Genomic DNA, 21,904 nt, shown 5'->3' on the forward strand with positions numbered 1-21,904 from the left:
ATCTTTAAGAAATTGCTTTCTTCTTGCCACTCTTCCATAAAGGCCAGATTTGTGCAGTATACGACTGATTGTTGTCCTATGGACAGAGTCTCCCACCTCAGCTGTAGATCTCTGCAGTTCATCCAGAGTGATCATGGGCCTCTTGGCTGCATCTCTGATCAGTCTTCTCCTTGTATGAGCTGAAAGTTTAGAGGGACTGCCAGGTCTTGGTAGATTTGCAGTGGTCTGATACTCCTTCCATTTCAATATTATCGCTTGCACAGTGCTCCTTGGGATGTTTAAAGCTTGGGAAATCTTTTTGTATGCAAATCCGGCTTTAAACTTCTCCACAACAGTATCTCGGACCTGCCTGGTGTGTTCCTTGTTCTTCATGATGCTCTCTGCTCTTTAAACGGACCTCTGAGACTATCACAGTGCAGGTGCATTTATACGGAGACTTGATTACACACAGGTGGATTCTATTTATCATCATTAGTCATTTAGGTCAACATTGGATCATTCAGAGATCCTCACTGAACTTCTGGAGAGAGTTTGCTGCACTGAAAGTAAAGGGGCTGAATAATTTTGCACGCCCAATTTTTCAGTTTTTTATTTGTTAAAAAAGTTTGAAATATCCAATAAATTTCGTTCCACTTCATGATTGTGTCCCACTTGTTGTTGATTCTTCACAAAAAATTACAGTTTCATATCTTTATGTTTGAAGCCTGAAATGTGGCAAAAGGTCGCAAAGTTCAAGGGGGCTGAATACTTTCGCAAGGCACTGTAACTAGCAATCCTGACTCCTACTTAAACATTCATAAACTATTGTTGTTGTCTCTGACACTGCCAGTAACCCTTTAAGGACGTGATGGTGTAACACGATCATACTGAAGTGTCATTCTGGGCTGTGATTGGGTAAACATGATAAAAAGCAGCATTTATAAATATTAAGAAATGAGTGGATATAAGCATATCATGTTTCAGGAACTAAATTTATCAGGTACTTTTTTTTCTCTCTTCCTTATTACTGGTAATAATGGAGTGAAGAACTATTTTATTTATAAATATTTATTTTGAGAAAATGATTGAGTGTACTTGCTTTAAAGCCCCTGAATAAACGTGTATTATTAAGCCCCGAATACATGTCTATGATGTCATTGCAATCATTCAGCTGAAACAGTCTAGGAACCCAAACATCAATATTTTTAAGAGAACTCTCAGGAAGTGTGAGGTCTCTCAGGTGATAGTATAACCAGTTGTTATACATGTATCTCTAAGAAGAATACAGAATAATAAAATACTGAACATAAAAAACACAACTAAAAAAAAAAAGCAAGAAGCTTGTATGGTTTCTGAAGTACTTTATATTCCCCAGTGTTCTGAAAAAAAGGACCCCAATTCCAAGATGATGCTGTAAAAAAATATATTTTTAGTGATATTTTTTTATAGGAAGAGAGTCAACTACAGCCAAAAAAACCCTGGTCCTTGGGGAGCATCCCAGTGAAAAACAGCTGGTCCTGGGGGAGCATCCCAGCGAAAAACGGCTGGTCCTGGGGGAGCATCCCAGTGAAAAACATTTGAAAGGGTTAAGCAGTGCTGCTTGTGAGCTTAGGTTTTCATATGTCAACATTTTAATAAACAAATACTGATCCCCCACCCCCATCAGCCTCCCACCTTTCTGCCTCATGCATATTCATATGTGCAAGATGACACTGGAACCTTTGATCCTGAACTCAGCATCCTTGACAGGTGCAAATCACTTTGAAAATTGGTGTGAAACTCTTTTGAAAGTTTAGCACCACAGAGGCTACTGGTGCTAAATTATTAATTACCACCCTAATCAAGCCCCCCTTAAAACTTCTCACACGACACAAACCTTCTCTCCTGTGTATGTGGATGAGTGTTGGTTGTAGAAAATAAACCTCTCTGTTTATTAATGAAAATCATAAAATACATTGCTTTAGTACAGTGCCATATTATCAGTCTTTCCTATTACAGGCAGCATACACGACTGACTGCAGATTGGACCTCGACTGACGCAGTTGCACTGTCCTCCAGCGAACCACACTATTATTAATTTATATTTTTAAATTATTAAAAATAGTAAACTTTCTTATGTTCTAAGCATTCGCAATTCACCATAACTTGAATGCATAAAGAGATGTATGTGTTATTCGCAAAAATCTCCCACACTTGCCAACGAATAAAATAAATAATAATAATAAATAAAACATGTCTCCTGGCTCAGAATGGAAGTTGCTTGCGCTGTATGAGGGACACTGGCGTGGCGCGAGACACCCTGATCCTTCACATCCCAATTGTAAACTGTCGTCAGAGGAGGTGGAGCTCAACAGCGACTTGGATGATAACCCCTAATTTTGGTGAGTACTGAACCATTTTTGCTAGTAATGGCGTGCGAACCTAATTATAACGTTTATGTGAACCCCTGTTTACAATTAGGCATTCTGTTTTTGATATTGTTTTCGTTTTTTTCCTGTCGCAATAAGAACATAAGAACATAAGAAAGTTTACAAACGAGAGGAGGCCATTCAGCCCATCTTGCTCGTTTGGTTGTTAGTAGCTTATTGATCCCAGAATCTCATCAAGCAGCTTCTTGAAGGATCCCAGGGTGTTGGCTTCAACAACATTACTGGGGAGTTAGTTCCAGACCCTCACAATTCTCTGTGTAAAAAAGTGCCTCCTATTTTCTGTTCTGAATGCCCCTTTATCTAATCTCCATTTATGACCCCCGGTCCTTTTTTCTTTTTTCAAGTCAAAGAAGTCCCCCGGGTTGACATTGTCTATACCTTTTAGGATTTTGAATGTTTGAATCAGATCGCCGCGTAGTCTTCTTTGTTCAAGACTGAATAGATTCAATTCTTTTAGCCTGTCTGCATACGACATGCCTTTTAAACCTGGGATAATATGTATAGTAACTAATCTACATTAATGATTTAGATTCTGGTATAGTAAGCAAACTTGTTAAATTTGCAGACGACACAAAAATAGGAGGAATGGCAAACACTGTTGCAGCAGCAAAGGTCATTCAAAATGATCTAGACCGCATTCAGAATTGGGCAGACACATGGCAAATGAAATTTAATAGAGAAAAGTGTAAAGTATTGCATGCAGGCAATAAAAATGTGCATTATAAATGTCATATGGGAGATACTGAAATTGAAGGGAACTACGAAAAAGACCTAGGAGTTTATTTGACTCAGAAATGTCTTCATCTAGACTATGTGGGGAAGCTATAAAAAAGGCCAACAAGATGCTTGGATATATTGTGAAAAGTGTTGAATTTAAATAAAGGGAAGTAATGTTAAAACTCTACAATGCATTAGTAAGACCTCACCTAGAATATTGTGTTCAGTTCTGGTCACCTCGTTACAAAAAGGATATTGCTGCTCTAGAAAGAGTGCAAAGAAGAGCAACCAGAATTATCCCGGGTTTAAAAGGCATGTTGTATGCAGACAGGCTAAAATAATTGAATCTATTCAGTCTTGAACAAAGAAGACTATGCGGCGATCTGATTCAAACATTCAAAATCCTAAAAGGTATAGACAATGTCCCCTGGCATAGACCCCTGCCTCTCTTATTCCCTTCTCTTATTCCCAGCACATCTCCACTCTGGCACGCACATGCCGATTCTTCCTGAGCAACATCCGAAGAATCCGACCCTTCCTCACCAACTATGCTACCCAGCTCCTGGTCCAGGCCCTGGTACTCTCCTGCCTAGACTACTGCAACTCCCTCCTGGCTGGCCTCCCTGCGTCCGCCACCCGTCCGCTCCAGCTCATCCAGAACTCTGCTGCCCGCCTGGTGTTCTCTCTGCCTCGCTTCGCCCACGCTACTCCACTACTCCGCTCGCTCCACTGGCTCCCGATCACCGCTCGCATCCAGTTCAAGACTCTTGTACTAGCCTACAGATGCCTTGACCAGTCTGCACCCAGCTACCTCCAGACCCTCATCTCTCCCTACACCCCCACTCGACCTCTCCGCTCCGCCTGCACTAGAAGACTAGCTCTACCACCGCTACGCTCCCCTGCCTCCAAAGCCCGCTCCTTCTCCACCCTTGCTCCGCAGTGGTGGAATGACCTTCCTACAGATGTCAGGACTGCCCAGTCCCTGACCACATTCCGGCGCCTCCTTAAGACTCACCTCTTCAAACACCACCTGTAGAACTCCTCTGTTTGTATCCTGGGACACTATCACCCTTCATGTAAATGTGCTTTATTTTGCTCTTATCAGCCCCTATTTTACTGCATTTAATCCTGTACTTCAGAATACTGTAATCTGCCAAGTGTTTAACCTGTAGTACTTTGTATTTAATCACATCCTGATGTAACTATCACTATTACCTGCTGTATTATTGAATTGTGGTTTGTCAAACTTGTACTTTACTTGAACAAAAGTTATTGTATTTCTTGCTTATTGTATTACTTGTATTGTAACACTTGAAATGTTTTTGCTTACGATTGTAAGTCGCCCTGGATAAGGGCGTCTGCTAAGAAATAAATAATAATAATAATAATAATGTCGACCCAGGGGACTTCTTTGACCTGAAAAAAGAAACAAGGACCAGGGGTCACAAATGGAGATTAGATAAAGGGGCATTCAGAACAGAAAATAGGAGGCACTTTTTTACACAGAGAATTGTGAGGGTCTGGAACCAACTCCCCAGTAATGTTGTTGAAGCTGACACCCTGGGATCCCTCAAGAAGCTGCTTGATGAGATTCTGGGATCAATAAGCTACTAACAACCAAACGAGCAAGATGGGCTGAATGGCCTCCTCTCGTTTGTAAACTTTCTTATGTTCTTATATTCTCAGACTGCTTGCACACTTTTTCAATTGTACCTTCTTTCTTTTGCTGTTTTCCACAACTAAATCCTTGTGGTCACGCACATATTCTTCTAGGGTTTTTGTGTGTTTAGGCATTTTTTACATTTTGCCACAATTTTCAATTCTGTTTTAAATTCCATGAGCGTGTCAATACTGCCTATCGAACTGTCTATAGCTTTAAATCTCGCAAGCAAGAACAACCCTGTTTCTTTTAATCTTGTTTTAAATCTCAGGAGCGTGTTACAATCCTCCAATAGAAATGTGGAATTTGCTGCCACTCAGTAGTTGGGGTGGGATTAAGTATTCAGAACGAATCAATGTGAGATACAAATCGGGATATTGCCCACATTATTTTTTTTTTTGCAGGTTTTTTTTGTTTTGTAATGGGTTGTTTTATCTTTGTTTTTTCTATTGGTTAAAACCGAAAAGCAGAAGCCCTACATGTTATAAAAGGCTTTATATAATCATTGTATCTCTTTATTAGCTCTGATAATAACTGGATTTTTAAATCCCAAACAATCTCTAACAACGTGAACTGCAGAGTAAATTAGATTGATGGAAGTATTACTCTGTTTCATTTGTTCCTGTGAATACAGTAAATCTACTGTCATTTTTTTAAATTGTATTTATTGCACAAATAAGATTACACCATGAAGAGGCATCTTACAGCCATAAGGTACAAAGTATCTAATTTCATTCATTCTGGAGAAAACACATCATAAACTTTACATGAGTTCTTACTAAAAATCACCTTCCTTTAAAACAGAATTATGTATATTTTAAAAAAGCATGATAAAGGAATGGCACAGGTGAAAATATTCAGATCTGCACAGGTTCAGAAAAATGGGTACCGCATACAGTGAAATAAAGATCACACAAAACACCGCTGCAGCACGGAACCACCAACAGAGGGCAGTAACATGCTCATTCAGAGGTGCCTCTGGGGTGACTGCTGGCTAAGGAGACAATGGCATGACTGCACTGGTTAAGGGAGTCAATGGCATGACCGCACTGGCTAAGGAGGCAATGGCTAAGGGAGTCGATGGCAACACTGCACTGGCTAAATGGCTTAGAATTCTTCAGGGCCTCCAATAGCTGTTTTCAAGCCTCCTTATAATCCAGATGAAGATTTCCAAAACTCAACAATACTGCAGCCTTATCAGCCCCAATAGCGTGTGGCGGATTGTCTCGCCCTTATGTATTTATTTATTATTATTTGTATTTTTGTTTTCTGGCGCGGATAAAAGCGCTGCTTTGTTATTATTTATAATTTAAAACCCGTGAGGATGCGTGGCTGATCAGCTACTGATTATTTAACTAGCTGACAGTCACGCATCCTTACCAAACGCGTGCAGACTGTGGCCGAGGGGTAATAAGATAATTAACAGCTAGTTAACCCCTCGGCCAGAGTATAAGAACCTGCAGCTGTCCGTGCTGCAGGGGGGGGGGGGGGGGGGGGTTGAGTGTACAGAGGAGAGTACAGGAAAGCACGGGAGAGTGAACGAAAGAAAGAAAGAAACAATTGCTATATTTAAAAATGTACTTGTTTCTGTTTGTTTGGCCATCGCTCCTTTTTGTTTTGTGTTTTGTTCAAATCTTTTGTTTTGGTTATTTAGTTAATAAATCCAGCTGACCGCCGTTGCGTTTTCACCAGCCCATCCACTGTTTTGGTTCAGTTACTTCCTGGTCCGTGACGTCACCACACCTCACCACTGCAAGCCATCCTGCCACAGAGCCATACACAGATGCTATTAATCTAATCACCCCTACACACTGCCCATCCTCTATCAGTGTGTCTGCACAGTGTCCATCCTCCATCAGTGTGTCTGCACACTGTCCATCCTCTTGTCAGTGTGTCTACATGATTTCCATCCATAACATAGCATCAAAAGGTGGTAATAAGTTCCACCACTGTTCAGATCATTAAAACGGGGCTCAAGGGAGCGTTACTGCTCTGTGAAAGATCTGGCAATGCTTGATGTATTAAAGTAAAAACAGCTAACACTTCTAGCATTGTTAATATGTATTATCATCACTTTGTAACGCTCACATTTCCCTATATGAAAGGGCACACATTATGTTAAATGGGTATTTGATGTTTAATGGGATTTTTTTCAACCTGGTGAACGTCTTTTTCCTGTACAAGGAATGCACCGGACACAGGTGCTTCTGGGAGTTCTTCACGGAAGAGCGGTTTTATTTGTTTTGAGCCAACTTGCTACTCTTGTGATTGACATGTTTTCAATGTGAATGATTTCCTTCCTGCCACCTCGCAATTAACTGGAAGTGCAGCAGTATCTGCAAAAGCTTCAAATAATTGAGGGGCAGTGATAATATTATTCATTACAATAATATAATAGGATTAGATAGCCCTGGTTACACTGCTAGAAGTTATCCATAACTTTTAAGACACTTAATGGTACATTTAAAAACCAATAATAAACTTAATGATGTTTGAAATAAAAGTATTGTGTAATATATCAGTATTTCTCATGAATGATGAATATGTAAGGCATGGATTGTGTAATCCATGCCTTACATCTCCCTGGTTCAGTCACTGCAGGTTTGTGGTGTGCAGGAGCTAATCCAAGATGCTAAATTCTGGAGAACATATTTCCACCCACAATTTCCTTAAACGAAGCAGGTAACCCACAGAGAGTAGTTAAACGTCACTTGAATTGCTGTTTTAGATTTCCCTTACTATTGTATTGTGCTTGCTACCATTCAGAGGTTCAGCTGCTCTCGTGTTTCGTTCTCATTCAGAGGTTCAGCTGCTCGTGTTCTCATTCAGAGGTTCAGCTGCTCTTGTGCTCGTGTTCTCATTCAGAGGTTCAGCTGCTCTTGTGTTTTGTTCTCATTCAGAGGTTCAGCTGCTCGTGTTCTCATTCAGAGGTTCAGCTGCTCTTGTGCTCGTGTTCTCATTCAGAGGTTCAGCTGCTCTTGTGTTTCGTTCTCATTCAGAGGTTCAGCTGCTCTTGTGTTCTCATTCAGAGGTTCAGCTGCTCTTGTGTTCTCATTCAGAGGTTCAGCTGCTCTTGTGTTCTCATTCAGAGGTTCAGCTGCTCGTGTTCTCATTCAGAGGTTCAGCTGCTCTTGTGTTTTGTTCTCATTCAGAGGTTCAGCTGCTCGTGTTCTCATTCAGAGGTTCAGCTGCTTGTGTTTCGTTCTCATTCAGAGGTTCAGCTGCTCGTGTTCTCATTCAGAGGTTCAGCTGCTCTTGTGTTCTCATTCAGAGGTTCAGCTGCTCTTGTGTTCTCATTCAGAGGTTCAGCTGCTCTTGTGTTCTCATTCAGAGGTTCAGCTGCTCTTGTGTTCTCATTCAGAGGTTCAGCTGCTCTTGTGTTCTCATTCAGAGGTTCAGCTGCTCGTGTTCTCATTCAGAGGTTCAGCTGCTCTTGTGTTTTGTTCTCATTCAGAGGTTCAGCTGCTCGTGTTCTCATTCAGAGGTTCAGCTGCTTGTGTTTCGTTCTCATTCAGAGGTTCAGCTGCTCGTGTTCTCATTCAGAGGTTCAGCTGCTCTTGTGTTCTCATTCAGAGGTTCAGCTGCTCTTGTGTTTCGTTCTCATTCAGAGGTTCAGCTGCTCTTGTGTTGTGTTCTCATTCAGAGGTTCAGCTGCTCTTGTGTTCTCATTCAGAGGTTCAGCTGCTCGTGTTCTCATTCAGAGGTTCAGCTGCTCTTGTGTTCTCATTCAGAGGTTCAGCTGCTCTTGTGTTTCGTTCTCATTCAGAGGTTCAGCTGCTCTTGTGTTCTCATTCAGAGGTTCAGCTGCTCTTGTGTTCTCATTCAGAGGTTCAGCTGCTCTTGTGCTGTGTTCTCATTCAGAGGTTCAGCTGCTCTTGTGTTCTCATTCAGAGGTTCAGCTGCTCTTGTGTTTTGTTCTCATTCAGAGGTTCAGCTGCTCTTGTGTTCTCATTCAGAGGTTCAGCTGCTCTTGTGTTGTGTTCTCATTCAGAGGTTCAGCTGCTCGTGTTCTCATTCAGAGGTTCAGCTGCTCTTGTGTTTCGTTCTCATTCAGAGGTTCAGCTGCTCTTGTGTTCTCATTCAGAGGTTCAGCTGCTCTTGTGCTGTGTTCTCATTCAGAGGTTCAGCTGCTCTTGTGTTCTCATTCAGAGGTTCAGCTGCTCTTGTGTTTCGTTCTCATTCAGAGGTTCAGCTGCTCTTGTGTTCTCATTCAGAGGTTCAGCTGCTCTTGTGTTCTCATTCAGAGGTTCAGCTGCTCGTGTTTTGTTCTCATTCAGAGGTTCAGCTGCTCTTGTGTTCTCATTCAGAGGTTCAGCTGCTCTTGTGTTCTCATTCAGAGGTTCAGCTGCTCTTGTGTTCTCATTCAGAGGTTCAGCTGCTCGTGTTTTGTTCTCATTCAGAGGTTCAGCTGCTCTTGTGTTCTCATTCAGAGGTTCAGCTGCTCGTGTTCTCATTCAGAGGTTCAGCTGCTCTTGTGTTCTCATTCAGAGGTTCAGCTGCTCTTGTGCTGTGTTCTCATTCAGAGGTTCAGCTGCTCTTGTGTTCTCATTCAGAGGTTCAGCTGCTCGTGTTTTGTTCTCATTCAGAGGTTCAGCTGCTCTTGTGTTCTCATTCAGAGGTTCAGCTGCTCTTGTGTTTCGTTCTCATTCAGAGGTTCAGCTGCTCGTGTTTTGTTCTCATTCAGAGGTTCAGCTGCTCTTGTGTTCTCATTCAGAGGTTCAGCTGCTCTTGTGTTCTCATTCAGAGGTTCAGCTGCTCTTGTGCTGTGTTCTCATTCAGAGGTTCAGCTGCTCTTGTGTTCTCATTCAGAGGTTCAGCTGCTCTTGTGTTCTCATTCAGAGGTTCAGCTGCTCTTGTGTTCTCATTCAGAGGTTCAGCTGCTCTTGTGTTGCGTTCTGATCTTTCTCTTTATCTGCCATTCCCTGGCTTTGAGCTTGTCTTGAGAATCCTAAGTGCTTGAACTGAACAGCATTCCTCATTCCATTCAAATCATGCGACAATGTGACTTCAACTGGCCCCAAGTCTGCATGGAAATGGACAGAGAGCAGGTGAGCTGCAAGGTTACATTATCACCTGATTCGAATGGAATGAGGAAGGATGTGCAGTCCTGCATCAAAGACAGGTAAAGGTGGATTTAAGAAAAACGATCCCTATTGGAAGAACAGAACCACTCAATCAATGACTGCAACACCATCAAACAGTACCGGGTATATGAAAAACAATTCAACGCCATCTGAAGTTTTGTTAAAGTAATACTAATAAAATCATTGCGCACTTCCTGTAGCTACATAGGCATCAAACGTGCAATTATAAAGAAAGCTGTTCCAGCACATGTATTGTAAAGAAAGCTGTTCCAGCACATGGATTGTAAAGAAAGCTGTTCCAGCACATGGATTTTCAACATCAAACATGATATCTGGTACTACTGTAGGTTAAAGGATGCTTTTAGTTGCTGGTCTGTCTTCTCAGATTAGCTGTATGTTCTGTATTTTTTGTTCGTGGCTGGAAGCATGGCTATGAAGGGATGGGGATGATTTCTCTCTAAAGGTGATCCATGAAGTGTAAGACTGAAAGCAGAACTTGTAAACAGAGATTTCTTTAACCTAGTGTTTTAAAATGAAAATGTGTTTGCTATTACTTGTGTTTCTTTCAATACTGCACGTTTGAGAGCTTTATTATGAATGGATGGGCATAGCAGAACTATTTTGTCAGCTACAGCTACTTCAAACCTTTAAGTGATTGTAAATGTTAAATTGTTTGCAGATGCACGCAGGTTATAGTGGTGTAGTCTTATTGATTACATAGCAGTAAGTTATTTCAAATTTAATATTTCAATATACCATTAAGTTCTGTATAGATAAAGAGTTATACAGACCTGCATGTTGCAGTAATTTATAATAAACATTTAAAAAACAAATAAAAAGGAATGCAGGACTTCTTACAATTCCCCCTATGAACTATGTCATTATTATCTTTTAAACGGAAAACAACACCCCTAGTCTATGCTGCCCCCTATGGGAAACATGCAGATTGTTTTTTGTTCCACAGGAAATCAAAAGAACCTGGAAGAACCGTTAGGGAAAACAAACAAACTAGGGAGGCCAACCAGGTCTGCCTCACAGAAGAATAACTTCAGGTCGTCAAGATCCAATATTTCAGTATTAAAAGTGAACATGATTGCAGGGATCTCTATTCCACATGGAGGCAGAGATGTGATTCAGACATTTCCATACGTGAATGTTCACTTCTAGTCTAGTAGCCGTCTCCGATGAATCCTGCTCATTCTGTACTGCATGTATTCCTATCAACTGGTAAGGGCAGTATGTCCTGGAATGATACACATAGGAAGTCTTTATTTCAATAGGGGGATCTATAACTCTGGGCTCTTACAAGGCATTTAAGACTGGCAATTGTACAGTAAAGTGCTGTCCAGGATCTCTACCACACTCCCATTGGACTGTGTAGCAGTGGCGCTTTAACTGGGACCCCTGAACCCCCAGTCCTGAAATCTGCACAACATGGGACACAATTCTGTGTATCAGATTACACTACCTTAACGGGTATGCAGCTCATCATACATTATCATAGCTGTAGGTTTGTTCATGTATAGCTCAGTCCTTATATATCAGCCATCTTTGAAAGAGGCAGACATACCATGGACTGCTGGAATGATACCCCTAGCCAGTTATATCAAAGAGGCGTTTAGAGGAAAAATGAGCAGAACCATTTAGGATTTGGGATGATCTTATTCTGCGTTTCCATCTGGGGTCAAATTAAACGCGGTTTGAAATCAGTCCCATCTGTTTCCATCAGACCGATTTCAAAGTGCTCTGAACTAAGACTCCTTTACAGCTCACAGAAGTAGAGTCTGTTCAACATGCCTCTAATAGACCAGTTAGGATTACAAGCTCACAGAAGAGTCTGTTCAACGTGGGTCTCTAATAGAAGTGTCAAATGAATATGAAGGTACAGACTGCACAAAATGCACGAAAATACTGGAGGAAGGTAAAGGAATTTCTAAATGGAAAATACAGAAGACACCCAGTCAATCCTTGATCTTTGTAGATTGTAGATGCATTTGTGGATGAAAACAGATCCTGGCCAGGAATTTAAAATCAGTGACCAGTAGAAGAAGGTCTTGCAGTCGTCATTAGAGGGGGCAGCAACACATTTCCTATAAACTCAGTATTACTGTACAAACAGGGGACACATACAAAACAAAACAAACCTGTATGCATTTCAATTGCCAAAAAACAAACAACAAAACTACAGCAGGAATCAGGAAGTGGCTGACAGTGAAAGTACTGTGGTTTGAAAAGCATGTCACACTGACCACAGTGGAGGAGCCTCCCTACCCTACCCCTACTCGATGTCTGGGTCGCACATAGACTGTAGTTTCCTGGTTTGTAGTTAATAATGAAGGTTGTACTAAATCAGTTTTGAATATATGGTCTGGCTAATGAGATAATAGGGGTCTAGTGCTGGTATACAGTGCAGCCTGACAAGGATAGGGGTCTAGTGCTGGTATACAGTGCAGCTGGACAGGGACCCTCATTCTGGGTGTGGATTACAAATTGCTTCAAATGTCATTTTATTTGCACTCTTACATCCCTTACTATGTTTTGGTTTTTGTAGCTCCAATACGGAGTTCTCATTTTTCTCTATTGTTTGGCGCTGCTTGTCTGCCAAAGTGCTGGACTGAACATCCTCCTCATTCCATTCAAATCATGTGACAATGTTTCCAGCTCTGCCAGCCCTACCTACTCACTCTGTCTACATAGAAATAGTGGGGCTAGTCAAAAAGTCACATGATTGAATGGAATGAGGAAGGCTGTTCAGTCCTGGCACTTCGGATTCTCCAGACAAGCAGAAACAATAGAGAAAAATGATAACTCAGTATTGGTGCAACTGAAGCCTCAAAATTGTCGTTACCCCATCAAATAGTAAAGAGGGGAATGGAATACAGCCATTGCAATGACATTTGAAGCTACTTTTGTACAAAAAACATCTTATCTACTCAAAGTTATGGAAGCCTCATGTAATACAAGAAACCTATCTAAATACACATCCCTGCACAACACACACACCAGAGTCCAGTTTAACCAGGTCGGGTCAGCACCGTGACATCCCCGCACCACACTCACACCAGAGTCCAGTTTAACCAGGTCGGGTCAGCACCGTGACATCCCCGCACAACACACACACCAGAGTCCAGTTTAACCAGGTCGGGTCAGCACCGTGACATCCCCGCACCACACACACACCAGAGTCCAGTTTAACCAGGTCGGGTCAGCACCGTGACATCCCCGCACAACACACACACCAGAGTCCAGTTTAACCAGGTCGGGTCAGCACCGTGACATCCCCGCACCACACACACACCAGAGTCCAGTTTAACCAGGTCGGGTCAGCACCGTGACATCCCCGCACCACACACACACCAGAGTCCAGTTTAACCAGGTCGGGTCAGCACCGTGACATCCCCGCACCACACACCAGAGTCCAGTTTAACCAGGTCGGGTCAGCACCGTGACATCCCCGCACCACACACACACCAGAGTCCAGTTTAACCAGGTCGGGTCAGCACCGTGACATCCCCGCACCACACACACACCAGAGTCCAGTTTAACCAGGTCGGGTCAGCACCGTGACATCCCCGCACCACACACACACACCAGAGTCCAGTTTAACCAGGTCGGGTCAGCACCGTGACATCCCCGCACCACACACACACCAGAGTCCAGTTTAACCAGGTCGGGTCAGCACCGTGACATCCCCGCACAACACACACACACCAGAGTCCAGTTTAACCAGGTCGGGTCAGCACCGTGACATCCCCGCACCACACACACACCAGAGTCCAGTTTAACCAGGTCGGGTCAGCACCGTGACATCCCCGCACAACACACACACACCAGAGTCCAGTTTAACCAGGTCAGGTCAGCACAGTGCCAACACCATCATTGTTCATTAACCCAGACATGAAGTGACCGCCTGTCCATTCGCCCAGGCAAGGTACTGAGTGCAGCATGGGGTAGCTGGCCTGCTTTCCAACCTCCATGTCCCTGTTGACTGTGGAAGTACAGGACCACAAGCTTGGAAGACTACAGTTAAAAAAATACCCCTCACACACTTTCTGTTTAACAAGTCACAAGGAAAAAAATCAGCAAAATCAGGTTTTGGTTTTTAACAGGCCCTGGGAATGACTGATTGGGCTCTTTTACACAATGCCTGCAGTGCCTGCAGGCCTCAGGGAATTCGAGAATATGGCACATTCAAGAAACAAAACTTACCAGCATAACTGAGTAAGAAAACAGAATTCAAAAATAACAGGAAGGCGAAGATCAGCAAAGCAGCCTTCTAAACACTGCAGTTGAGAAGATACCAGCCCCAGCATCACCTATCAAAAAGGGACCTGAAATCAGAAGGAATCCCTGCTTTTACAAGCATTCAAAAATAAAATTCATTGGAAATAAACCCAGGAGCAGCTGGATAGCGCGCTCTAGTGGTAGACCCCTGGCAGGGTAGGGTCAGTGTTTGAATAGCGCGCTCTAGTGGTAGACACCTGGCAGGGTAGGGTCAGTGTTTGAATAGCGCGCTCTAGTGGTAGACCCCTGGCAGTGGGTTCAGTTCTAAAGGTTCTCTCCGGGCTGGTACTGCGGCTCTGCGGAAGTGAAGTAGTCCTCCAGGAAGCTCTGCAGGTATTCAAAGGTGGGCCGCTCCTCAGCCTCCTTCCTCCAGCAGGTCAGCATCAAGTCGTGGAGCGAGTCGGGGCATTCGGCCGGACAGGGCATCCTGTAGCCACGCTCCACCTGGTCCAGCACCTCCCGATTCACCATCCCTGCAGGAGAGGAGGGAAGACGCACAGAGACACACTATTAATATTGTTGTTCTCATCCCTGCAGGAGAGGAGGGGAGACGCAGCGAGACACACTATTAATACTGTTGTTCTCATCCACTGCAAAGTGCATATAGTGCAGGCGGTCGTACATATGTACTGTATGTCACACTTCATTTCTCTATATAGCTGGAGAACCGTTGATCCAATTGTCATGAAACGTGGTATTAATATTGATCAGAGGTTATTGAGCTTATCAGATTCTGAGATATCTGGGGTATCTTTCTGTGCGTACATCTGCATGTCACACTTACATTGTTGCATATATCTGGATAACTGTTTCTCACATTTTGATCAATATAACATTCTTTTATTCTTCTTTTTGTTATGATGTGTAGTAGTGATCTGTCACCAAACCCCTTGAAGGAATTACAACCTTATGTACAGTTGGGTGCACATTATTAGTCCTTCCACAACAATTCCTACTGGAAAATGACCTTATAGTGCAGTGGAACGTGCACTTGTAAACATGTGTTTAATACAATCTGTACCTCAAACCAGGACCGGATGATAATGAACGCTTAAATGTCTTTCATTGTTCTGTTCTCTTACCTTTCAGGATGGTGCCATCATTCAGACTGGCTCTTATTGCAATCCCAGTATTCTCAGAGGAATTTACCCAAGACCAAGAGCTGCGCTTCACTTCTGATTGCTGTCTCGATTCCTCAGTGCTGTGTTAGCCTCCTACCCGGGTAGAGTACCCTCTCTTGATTCCTCAGTGCTGTGTTAGCCTCCTACCTGGGTAGAGCACCCTCTTTTGATTCCTCAGTGCTGTGCAGCCTCCTACCTGGTAGAGCACCCTCTCTTGATTCCTCAGTGCTATGTTAGCCTCCTAACTGGGTAGAGCACCCTCTCTTGATTCCTCAGTGCTGTGTTAGTCTCCTACCTGGGTAGGGCACCCTCTCTTGATTCCTCAGTACTGTGTAGCCTCCTACCTGGGTAGAGCACCCTCTCTTGATTCCTCAGTGCTGTGTTAGCCTCCTACCTGGGTAGGGCACCCGGCCCTTGGTGGCGAGCTCAGTCAGCAGGACTCCGAAGGACCAGACGTCTGACTTGATGGTGAAGCGGCCATACAGAGCTGCCTCGGGGGCTGTCCACTTGATTGGGAACTTGGCACCTGATCGGGAGACAAAGAGAAGTTTCAGGGCTCTGTTTCCAATGGTCAATGGATCTCAGCAGTTGAGGGGTGTTCTTGTTGAGAATGCTCTAGTTTTCAGCAAGACTCAAACTGGTTAATTTATTAGAAACGTGTGTGTAGGATAAGGAAGTAATATGATATTATTACTAATAATAAACATTTAAAAATCAAATATAGAAACAACCTCCTGATATTATTACTAATAATAAACACATTTAAAAATCAAAACGACGGGTTGAGAAAGTCCTCAAATTTCAGACTACATCCTGTATAATAACATAAGAAAGTTTACAAATGAGAGGAGGCCATTCGGCCCATCTTGCTTGTTTGGTTGTTAGTACCTTATTGATCCCAGAATCTCATCAAGCAGCTTCTTGGAGGATCCCAGGGTGTCAGCTTCAACAACATTACTGGGGAGTTGGTTCCAGACCCTCACAATTCTCTGTGTAAAAAAGTGCCTCCTATTTTCTGTTCTGAATGCCCCTTTATCTAATCTCCATTTATGACTCCCGGTCCTTTTTTCTTTTTTCAAGTCAAAGAAGTCTCCCGGGTTGACATTGTCTATACCTTTTAGGATTTTGAATGTTTGAATCAGATCGCCGCGTAGTCTTCTTTGTTCAAGACTGAATAGATTCAATTCTTTTAGCCTGTCTGCATACAAGGTTTCGTCCTGTCTGGTAGTGTAATTTTGTATTTGATTTGGTGCCCTCAGTGGTTGCCGGGGAGGTTGCATGCTCACCCTGTCTGGCAGTGTAATTGTGTGTTTGATTTGATGCCCCCCAGTGGTCGCCAGGGAGGTTGCATGCTCACCCTGTCTGGCAGTGTATTCATTGTCCTCTATGAGTCGAGCCAGTCCGAAGTCAGCCACCTTGCACACCAGACTGTCCCCGACCAGGATGTTAGCCGCCCGCAGGTCCCGGTGAACGTAGTTCATCCTCTCTACGTAGGCCATGCCCGCTGCAATCTGAGGGCACAGAGGAAAGAGTACAGAAGGGGCAGCAGCACACAGTGGACTGGAAAAGAAAGGCGACGAATCACACGCTGCACTTTCAAACACGTTTCTTACCAGCAAGACGATACCCTGAACAACAGCATCACCTTCCTGTGTGACTAGCAATGTCAATACTGGAATTGTATTCAGCTGTTTGAATTGAAACAAAGTCATTGTAAAGCATGCAGGTTCAGATGGACAGAAGAAGCGTTTAACATAAACTGACCTTTAAACATTAATCAATCATTTTAAAAGATTCAATGCAGTTCCAAAATATAGCGAACAAGCAGGGCGTTTACAAACAGAGCCCTAGACATCAGCAAACACATGATTAGGAGATTTATTTATTTAAAGTGGTAACTAGTCATAGTAAACATTTCAAAGTTAGTCAGCTGTTTAAATGTTTTCAATTTTGCCTGAAAGTTTTTCCGTTGTCGAAAATAGGCATTTCAAACCCTACAGTTATGGCAACACGTTTTGCATCACCCGATAGAATTAACAAATTTAGCTTCATAAGTCAATTAACCTGCTGAATAATGTTACATTAACATACTGAATTATATACCGCTTTGTAGTTTTCCATATACTTAACAAAAACTTAAAAATTGTGATATTTCTAAATCTAACAATAAATACTGTACGACTATTACAGCTTCCAGGAAACTCTTGCGATATCATTTTATAGTTTATTTGATTACACCGTGTAACAATTTTTTTTTTTTTTTTGGTTCCTGGGTAGTAAGTGTTATTTCCTAATTGCTTATGCCTCAAAAGTATAGAAAATGGTTATTATTCCCCACAAACTTTGCTTTTGTGACCAGGACAGTGATATTTTGAAATTTAGCTATTTTCCAGAACATTCCAGATAGATTCAGTGCTGAGTAAACTTGGAGTAACTTCTAGAACTTTCTAGTAATATAAATAGTAGTATAAATACAGGGGCCTTAAGCCCACCAGTTCAGTTTAGTTCCAGCTGCCTAAGTGGATACATATCTGCATTTTTCTGAGATGGCATCAAGGTCATAGGAGACTTAAAAATGGTGGCATTCCTGATGGGTCTCCAAGGCGGTTTTACCAAGTTTCCCTGCTATCTTTGCCTTTGGGACAGCAGGGACACCAAAGCGCACTACCACAGGCGGGACTGGCCACAGCGGACCGAGTTCTCTGTGGGGAGGAACAACGTCAAGTGGGAGCCACTGGTGGACCCCCGGAAGGTGCTGATGCCACCACTACACATCAACTTGGGCCTTATGAAACAATTTGTCAGAGCTCTAGATAAGGAGTCGGCAGCCTTCAAGTACCTTCAAGACTTCTTCCCTAAGCTGTCTGAGGCAAAGGTCAAAGCCGGTGTCTTTGTCGGACCACAGATAAAGAAGATCCTGGAGTGCAATGAATTCCCCAAGAAGCTCACTAGTAAGGAGAAAGCGGCTTGGAACAGCTTTGTCACAGTGGTTCGGGGTTTCCTGGGCAATCACAAGGCCGAAAACTATGTGGAGCTGGTTGAGACTGGTGAAGGACTACGGCACAATAGGCTGTAGGATGTCCCTCAAAGTCCATATCCTTGATGCTCATCTTGATAAATTCAAGGAGAACATGGGAGCGTACTCGGAGGAGCAAGGCGAGCGCTTCCACCAGGATATACTGGACTTTGAACGCCGCTACCAAGACAGTATAACGAGAACATGATGGGAGACTACATTTGGGGGCTGATTCGTGAAAGCGATTTACAGTATAATCGTAAATCTCAAAAAACTACTCACTTCTAAATCTTTTGTAGTCATTTTTGAATTACTTTAATATAAATACATGTTAATTTGGATTCATATGTTGTTTTTTTCTGACTTTATGTGAACGAAAAGACACAAATTCGCCCGTATTCTCATTGGAAATAGGTAAATTTCAAAATATCCCTGTCCTGGTCACAAAAGCAAAGTTTGTGGGGAATAATAGCCATTTTCTATACTTTTGAGGCATAAGCAATTAGGAAATAACACTTACTACCCAGGAACAAAAATTGTGTTACATAGTGTTATTAGATTAGATGTTAAATAAAACATCTAAATTATGTTCATATATTTTTTATTATGTCTCAATCTTAAATTCTAGGTGATGCAAAACTGTTGGCCATAGCTGCAGGGGTCAGCCTCGGTGTTTGCATAGCTGCAGGGGTCAGCCTCGGTGTTTACATAGCTGCAGCGGTCAGCCTCGGTGTTTGCATAGCTGCAGGGGTCAGCCTCGGTGTTTGCATAGCTGCAGGGGTCAGCCTCGGTGTTTGCATAGCTGCAGGGGTCAGCCTCGGTGTTTGCATAGCTGCAGGGGTCAGCCTCGGTGTTTGCATAGCTGCAGGGGTCAGCCTCGGTGTTTGCATAGCTGCAGGGGTCAGCCTTGGTGTTTGCATAGCTGCAGCGGTCAGCCTCGGTGTTTACACAGCTGCAGGGGTCAGCCTCGGTGTTTACATAGCTGCAGGGGTCAGCCTCGGTGTTTGCATAGCTGCAGGGGTCAGCCTCGGTGTTTACACAGCTGCAGGGGTCAGCCAAGTTAAGTTCAATCAAGTTAAGCACAATTAAGGGAATTAGACATTGAAGCCTGGGACTCACCTGAGAGGCCACGTCCACCAGCTGGGGGAGCCGCAACAACTTCCCCGTGTCTCCTTTCAGGAAATCGAGCAGACTGCCTGTGAAGGGGTGAATGAGGGAGGGACAGAGTGAGAGAGAGTCAGTCTGGAGATCCTTATCCTTCCCCACCCTCACCCGCAGATCCCTCAGCCCTCTCGTGGGAGTAGGGTTTCATTTAGACTAATCTAATGGTAATACATAGATGTCTGGTTCAAGCTTAGTTAGACCAGTGAGTGGAACCTTGCACTGAGACTGTTGGCTTGCTGCTCTCACCTTGGCTCATGTACTCTGTGACGATGTAGATGGGCTCCTCTGAGACGACAGCGTACAGCTGCACCAGCTTCTCGTGCCGCAGCTTCTTCATCACCTGCGCCTCCTGCAGGAAGGCCTCGGGGGACATGGTGCCTGTTTTCAGGGTCTTGATTGCCACCCGCGTTGTGCCATTCCAAGTGCCTGTGGAGGAGAACACAGCCCGGGCATCAGGAGACCAGCCCCTCCACTACAGGACTCGCAAGGGGATGTACTGGAGGAGAACACAGCCCGGGCATCAGGAGACCAGCCCCTCCACTACAGGACTCGCAAGGGGACGTACTGGAGGAGAACACAGCCCGGGCATCAGGAGACCAGCCCCTCCACTACAGGACTCGCAAGGGGACGTACTGGAGGAGAACACAGCCCGGGCATCAGGAGACCAGCCCCTCCACTACAGGACTCGCAAGGGGACGTACTGGAGGAGAACACAGCCCGGGCATCAGGAGACCAGCCCCTCCACTACAGGACTCGCAAGGGGACGTACTGGAGGAGAACACAGCCCGGGCATCAGGAGACCAGCCCCTCCACTACAGGACTCGCAAGGGGACGTACTGGAGGAGAACACAGCCCGGGCATCAGGAGACCAGCCCCTCCACTACAGGACTCGCAAGGGGACGTACTGGAGGAGAACGATGACTTATCTGCAGAACAGTCAAGGTGACTTGTCATCTCTTATAAAAATAATAATAAATCAAGTATTTGATAACGTCTGGCTCTTATTTGCATACACACAGTTTGAACACTTTTTTGAAAATGACTGCTTTTTTAATGTTCTAAAATCGTATTTATATGTAATGGTTGAATCTGTCCATCTAAAACCGCATGCTTTACAACAACTTTCCTTTCAATTCAAACAGCTAAATACTTCAAATACTGACACTGCTAGTTGACCACTACTATACACTTTAAACACAAAAACACATTTATTTAAAACCTCAGAAAAATGTATGGTTGTTTAGCTATGAATTAACTTTATAATATTTAGAATACTAAGCTTTTATAAACAAGCTTCTCATTTATTGAAGTGTCACCTTTAGTGACACCCATATTGAATTAGTGCAATATGGAAAATGAACGTACCCCATTAAGACGATCCCTCTAGGATGTTAAACCCCAGTGTAAAACATGTATTGTCATTTAGAGACAAGCGTTTATTATACAAAATGATCCAAATTCAATTATTGAGGTAGCATGAGATTTTAATGCAGATGGGACAAATTGCGTCGTTTTTGCCAGTTCAGATACAATGGGGTGTTTTAATTGTGGAGCTCAGAGACATCAAAGGAAACACTGACCGATAAAGAGGGATAGGGCTGAAGCAGAGCAGGATCAGGGAGCTCCTGGCGGGGAGCGATCAGGGAGATGGAGCAGCCCCCTGACCCGGAGCCAGTGGAGCCAGAGGCAGCGGAGCCTGAAGCTGAGTCTGCACTGCAACACAAGAAACCTGAATAAAATACCAAAGCTGCATGCTAGAACCTGTGACGCAGTCATGCTCACCCCCAAGACCTTAAGAAACCTGAATGAAATACCAAAGCTGCATGCTAGAACCTGCGACGCAGTCATGTTCACCCCCAAGAGCTTAAGAAACCTGAATGAAGTACCAAAGCTGCACGCTAGAGCCTGTGATGCAGTCATGCTCACCCAGAGAGCATAAGAAACCTGAATGAAATACCAAAGCTGCACGCTAGAGCCTGTGACGCAGTCATGCCCGTCCCCGAGAGCATAAGAAACCTGAATGAAATACTGAAGCTGCACGCTAGAGCCTGTGACGCAGTCATGCCCGCCCCCGAGAGCATAAGAAACCTGAATGAAATACTGAAGCTGCACGCTAGAGCCTGTGACGCAGTCATGCTCACCCCGAGAGCATAAGAAACCTGAATGAAATACCAAAGCTGCACGCTAGAGCCTGATGCAGTCATGCCCGTCCCCGAGAGCATAAGAAACCTGAATGAAATACAGAAGCTGCACGCTAGAGCCTGTGACGCAGTCATGCCCACCCCGAGAGCATAAGAAACCTGAATGAAATACCAAAGCAGCACGCTAGAGCCTGTGACGCAGTCATGCCCACCCCGAGAGCATAAGAAACCTGAATGAAATACCAAAGCTGCACGCTAGAGCCTGTGACGCAGTCATGCCCACCCCGAGAGCATAAGAAACCTGAATGA

The 21,904-nt window shown here is 43.8% G+C and overlaps 1 protein-coding gene and 1 long non-coding RNA gene across 6 annotated transcripts in view; one reads left to right on the plus strand and one right to left on the minus strand.

Moving 5' to 3' along the window:
• Positions 1-8,437: 8,437 nt before the first annotated feature.
• On the plus strand, positions 8,438-8,732 carry LOC131702173 (uncharacterized). The gene is made up of 3 exons (XR_009309327.1): positions 8,438-8,488; positions 8,519-8,553; positions 8,679-8,732. It is a non-coding gene; the product is annotated as an uncharacterized LOC131702173 (long non-coding RNA).
• A 4,829-nt stretch (positions 8,733-13,561) lies between these two features.
• LOC117431239 (proto-oncogene tyrosine-protein kinase Src-like) overlaps positions 13,562-21,904 on the minus strand; it is an 86,382-nt gene continuing 78,039 nt past the window's right edge. For 3 of the 5 annotated variants that reach the window (XM_034051999.3, XM_034052011.3, XM_059004425.1), the window contains 6 exons: positions 19,701-19,880; positions 19,410-19,486; positions 16,888-16,962; positions 16,632-16,785; positions 15,669-15,800; positions 13,562-14,626 (listed from right to left, as the gene is read on the minus strand). In XM_034051999.3, the coding sequence (XP_033907890.1) occupies positions 14,418-14,626; positions 15,669-15,800; positions 16,632-16,785; positions 16,888-16,962; positions 19,410-19,486; positions 19,701-19,880 (827 nt within the window). In that variant the 3' untranslated portion in view covers positions 13,562-14,417. The remainder of the gene's footprint in view (positions 14,627-15,668; positions 15,801-16,631; positions 16,786-16,887; positions 16,963-19,409; positions 19,487-19,700; positions 19,881-21,904) is intronic. The other 2 variants (XM_034052028.3, XM_034052019.3) reach the window with 1 other exon arrangement.

The sequence above is a fragment of the Acipenser ruthenus genome, chromosome 29, assembly GCF_902713425.1.
Source record: "Acipenser ruthenus chromosome 29, fAciRut3.2 maternal haplotype, whole genome shotgun sequence".
Classification (NCBI taxonomy): domain Eukaryota; kingdom Metazoa; phylum Chordata; class Actinopteri; order Acipenseriformes; family Acipenseridae; genus Acipenser; species Acipenser ruthenus.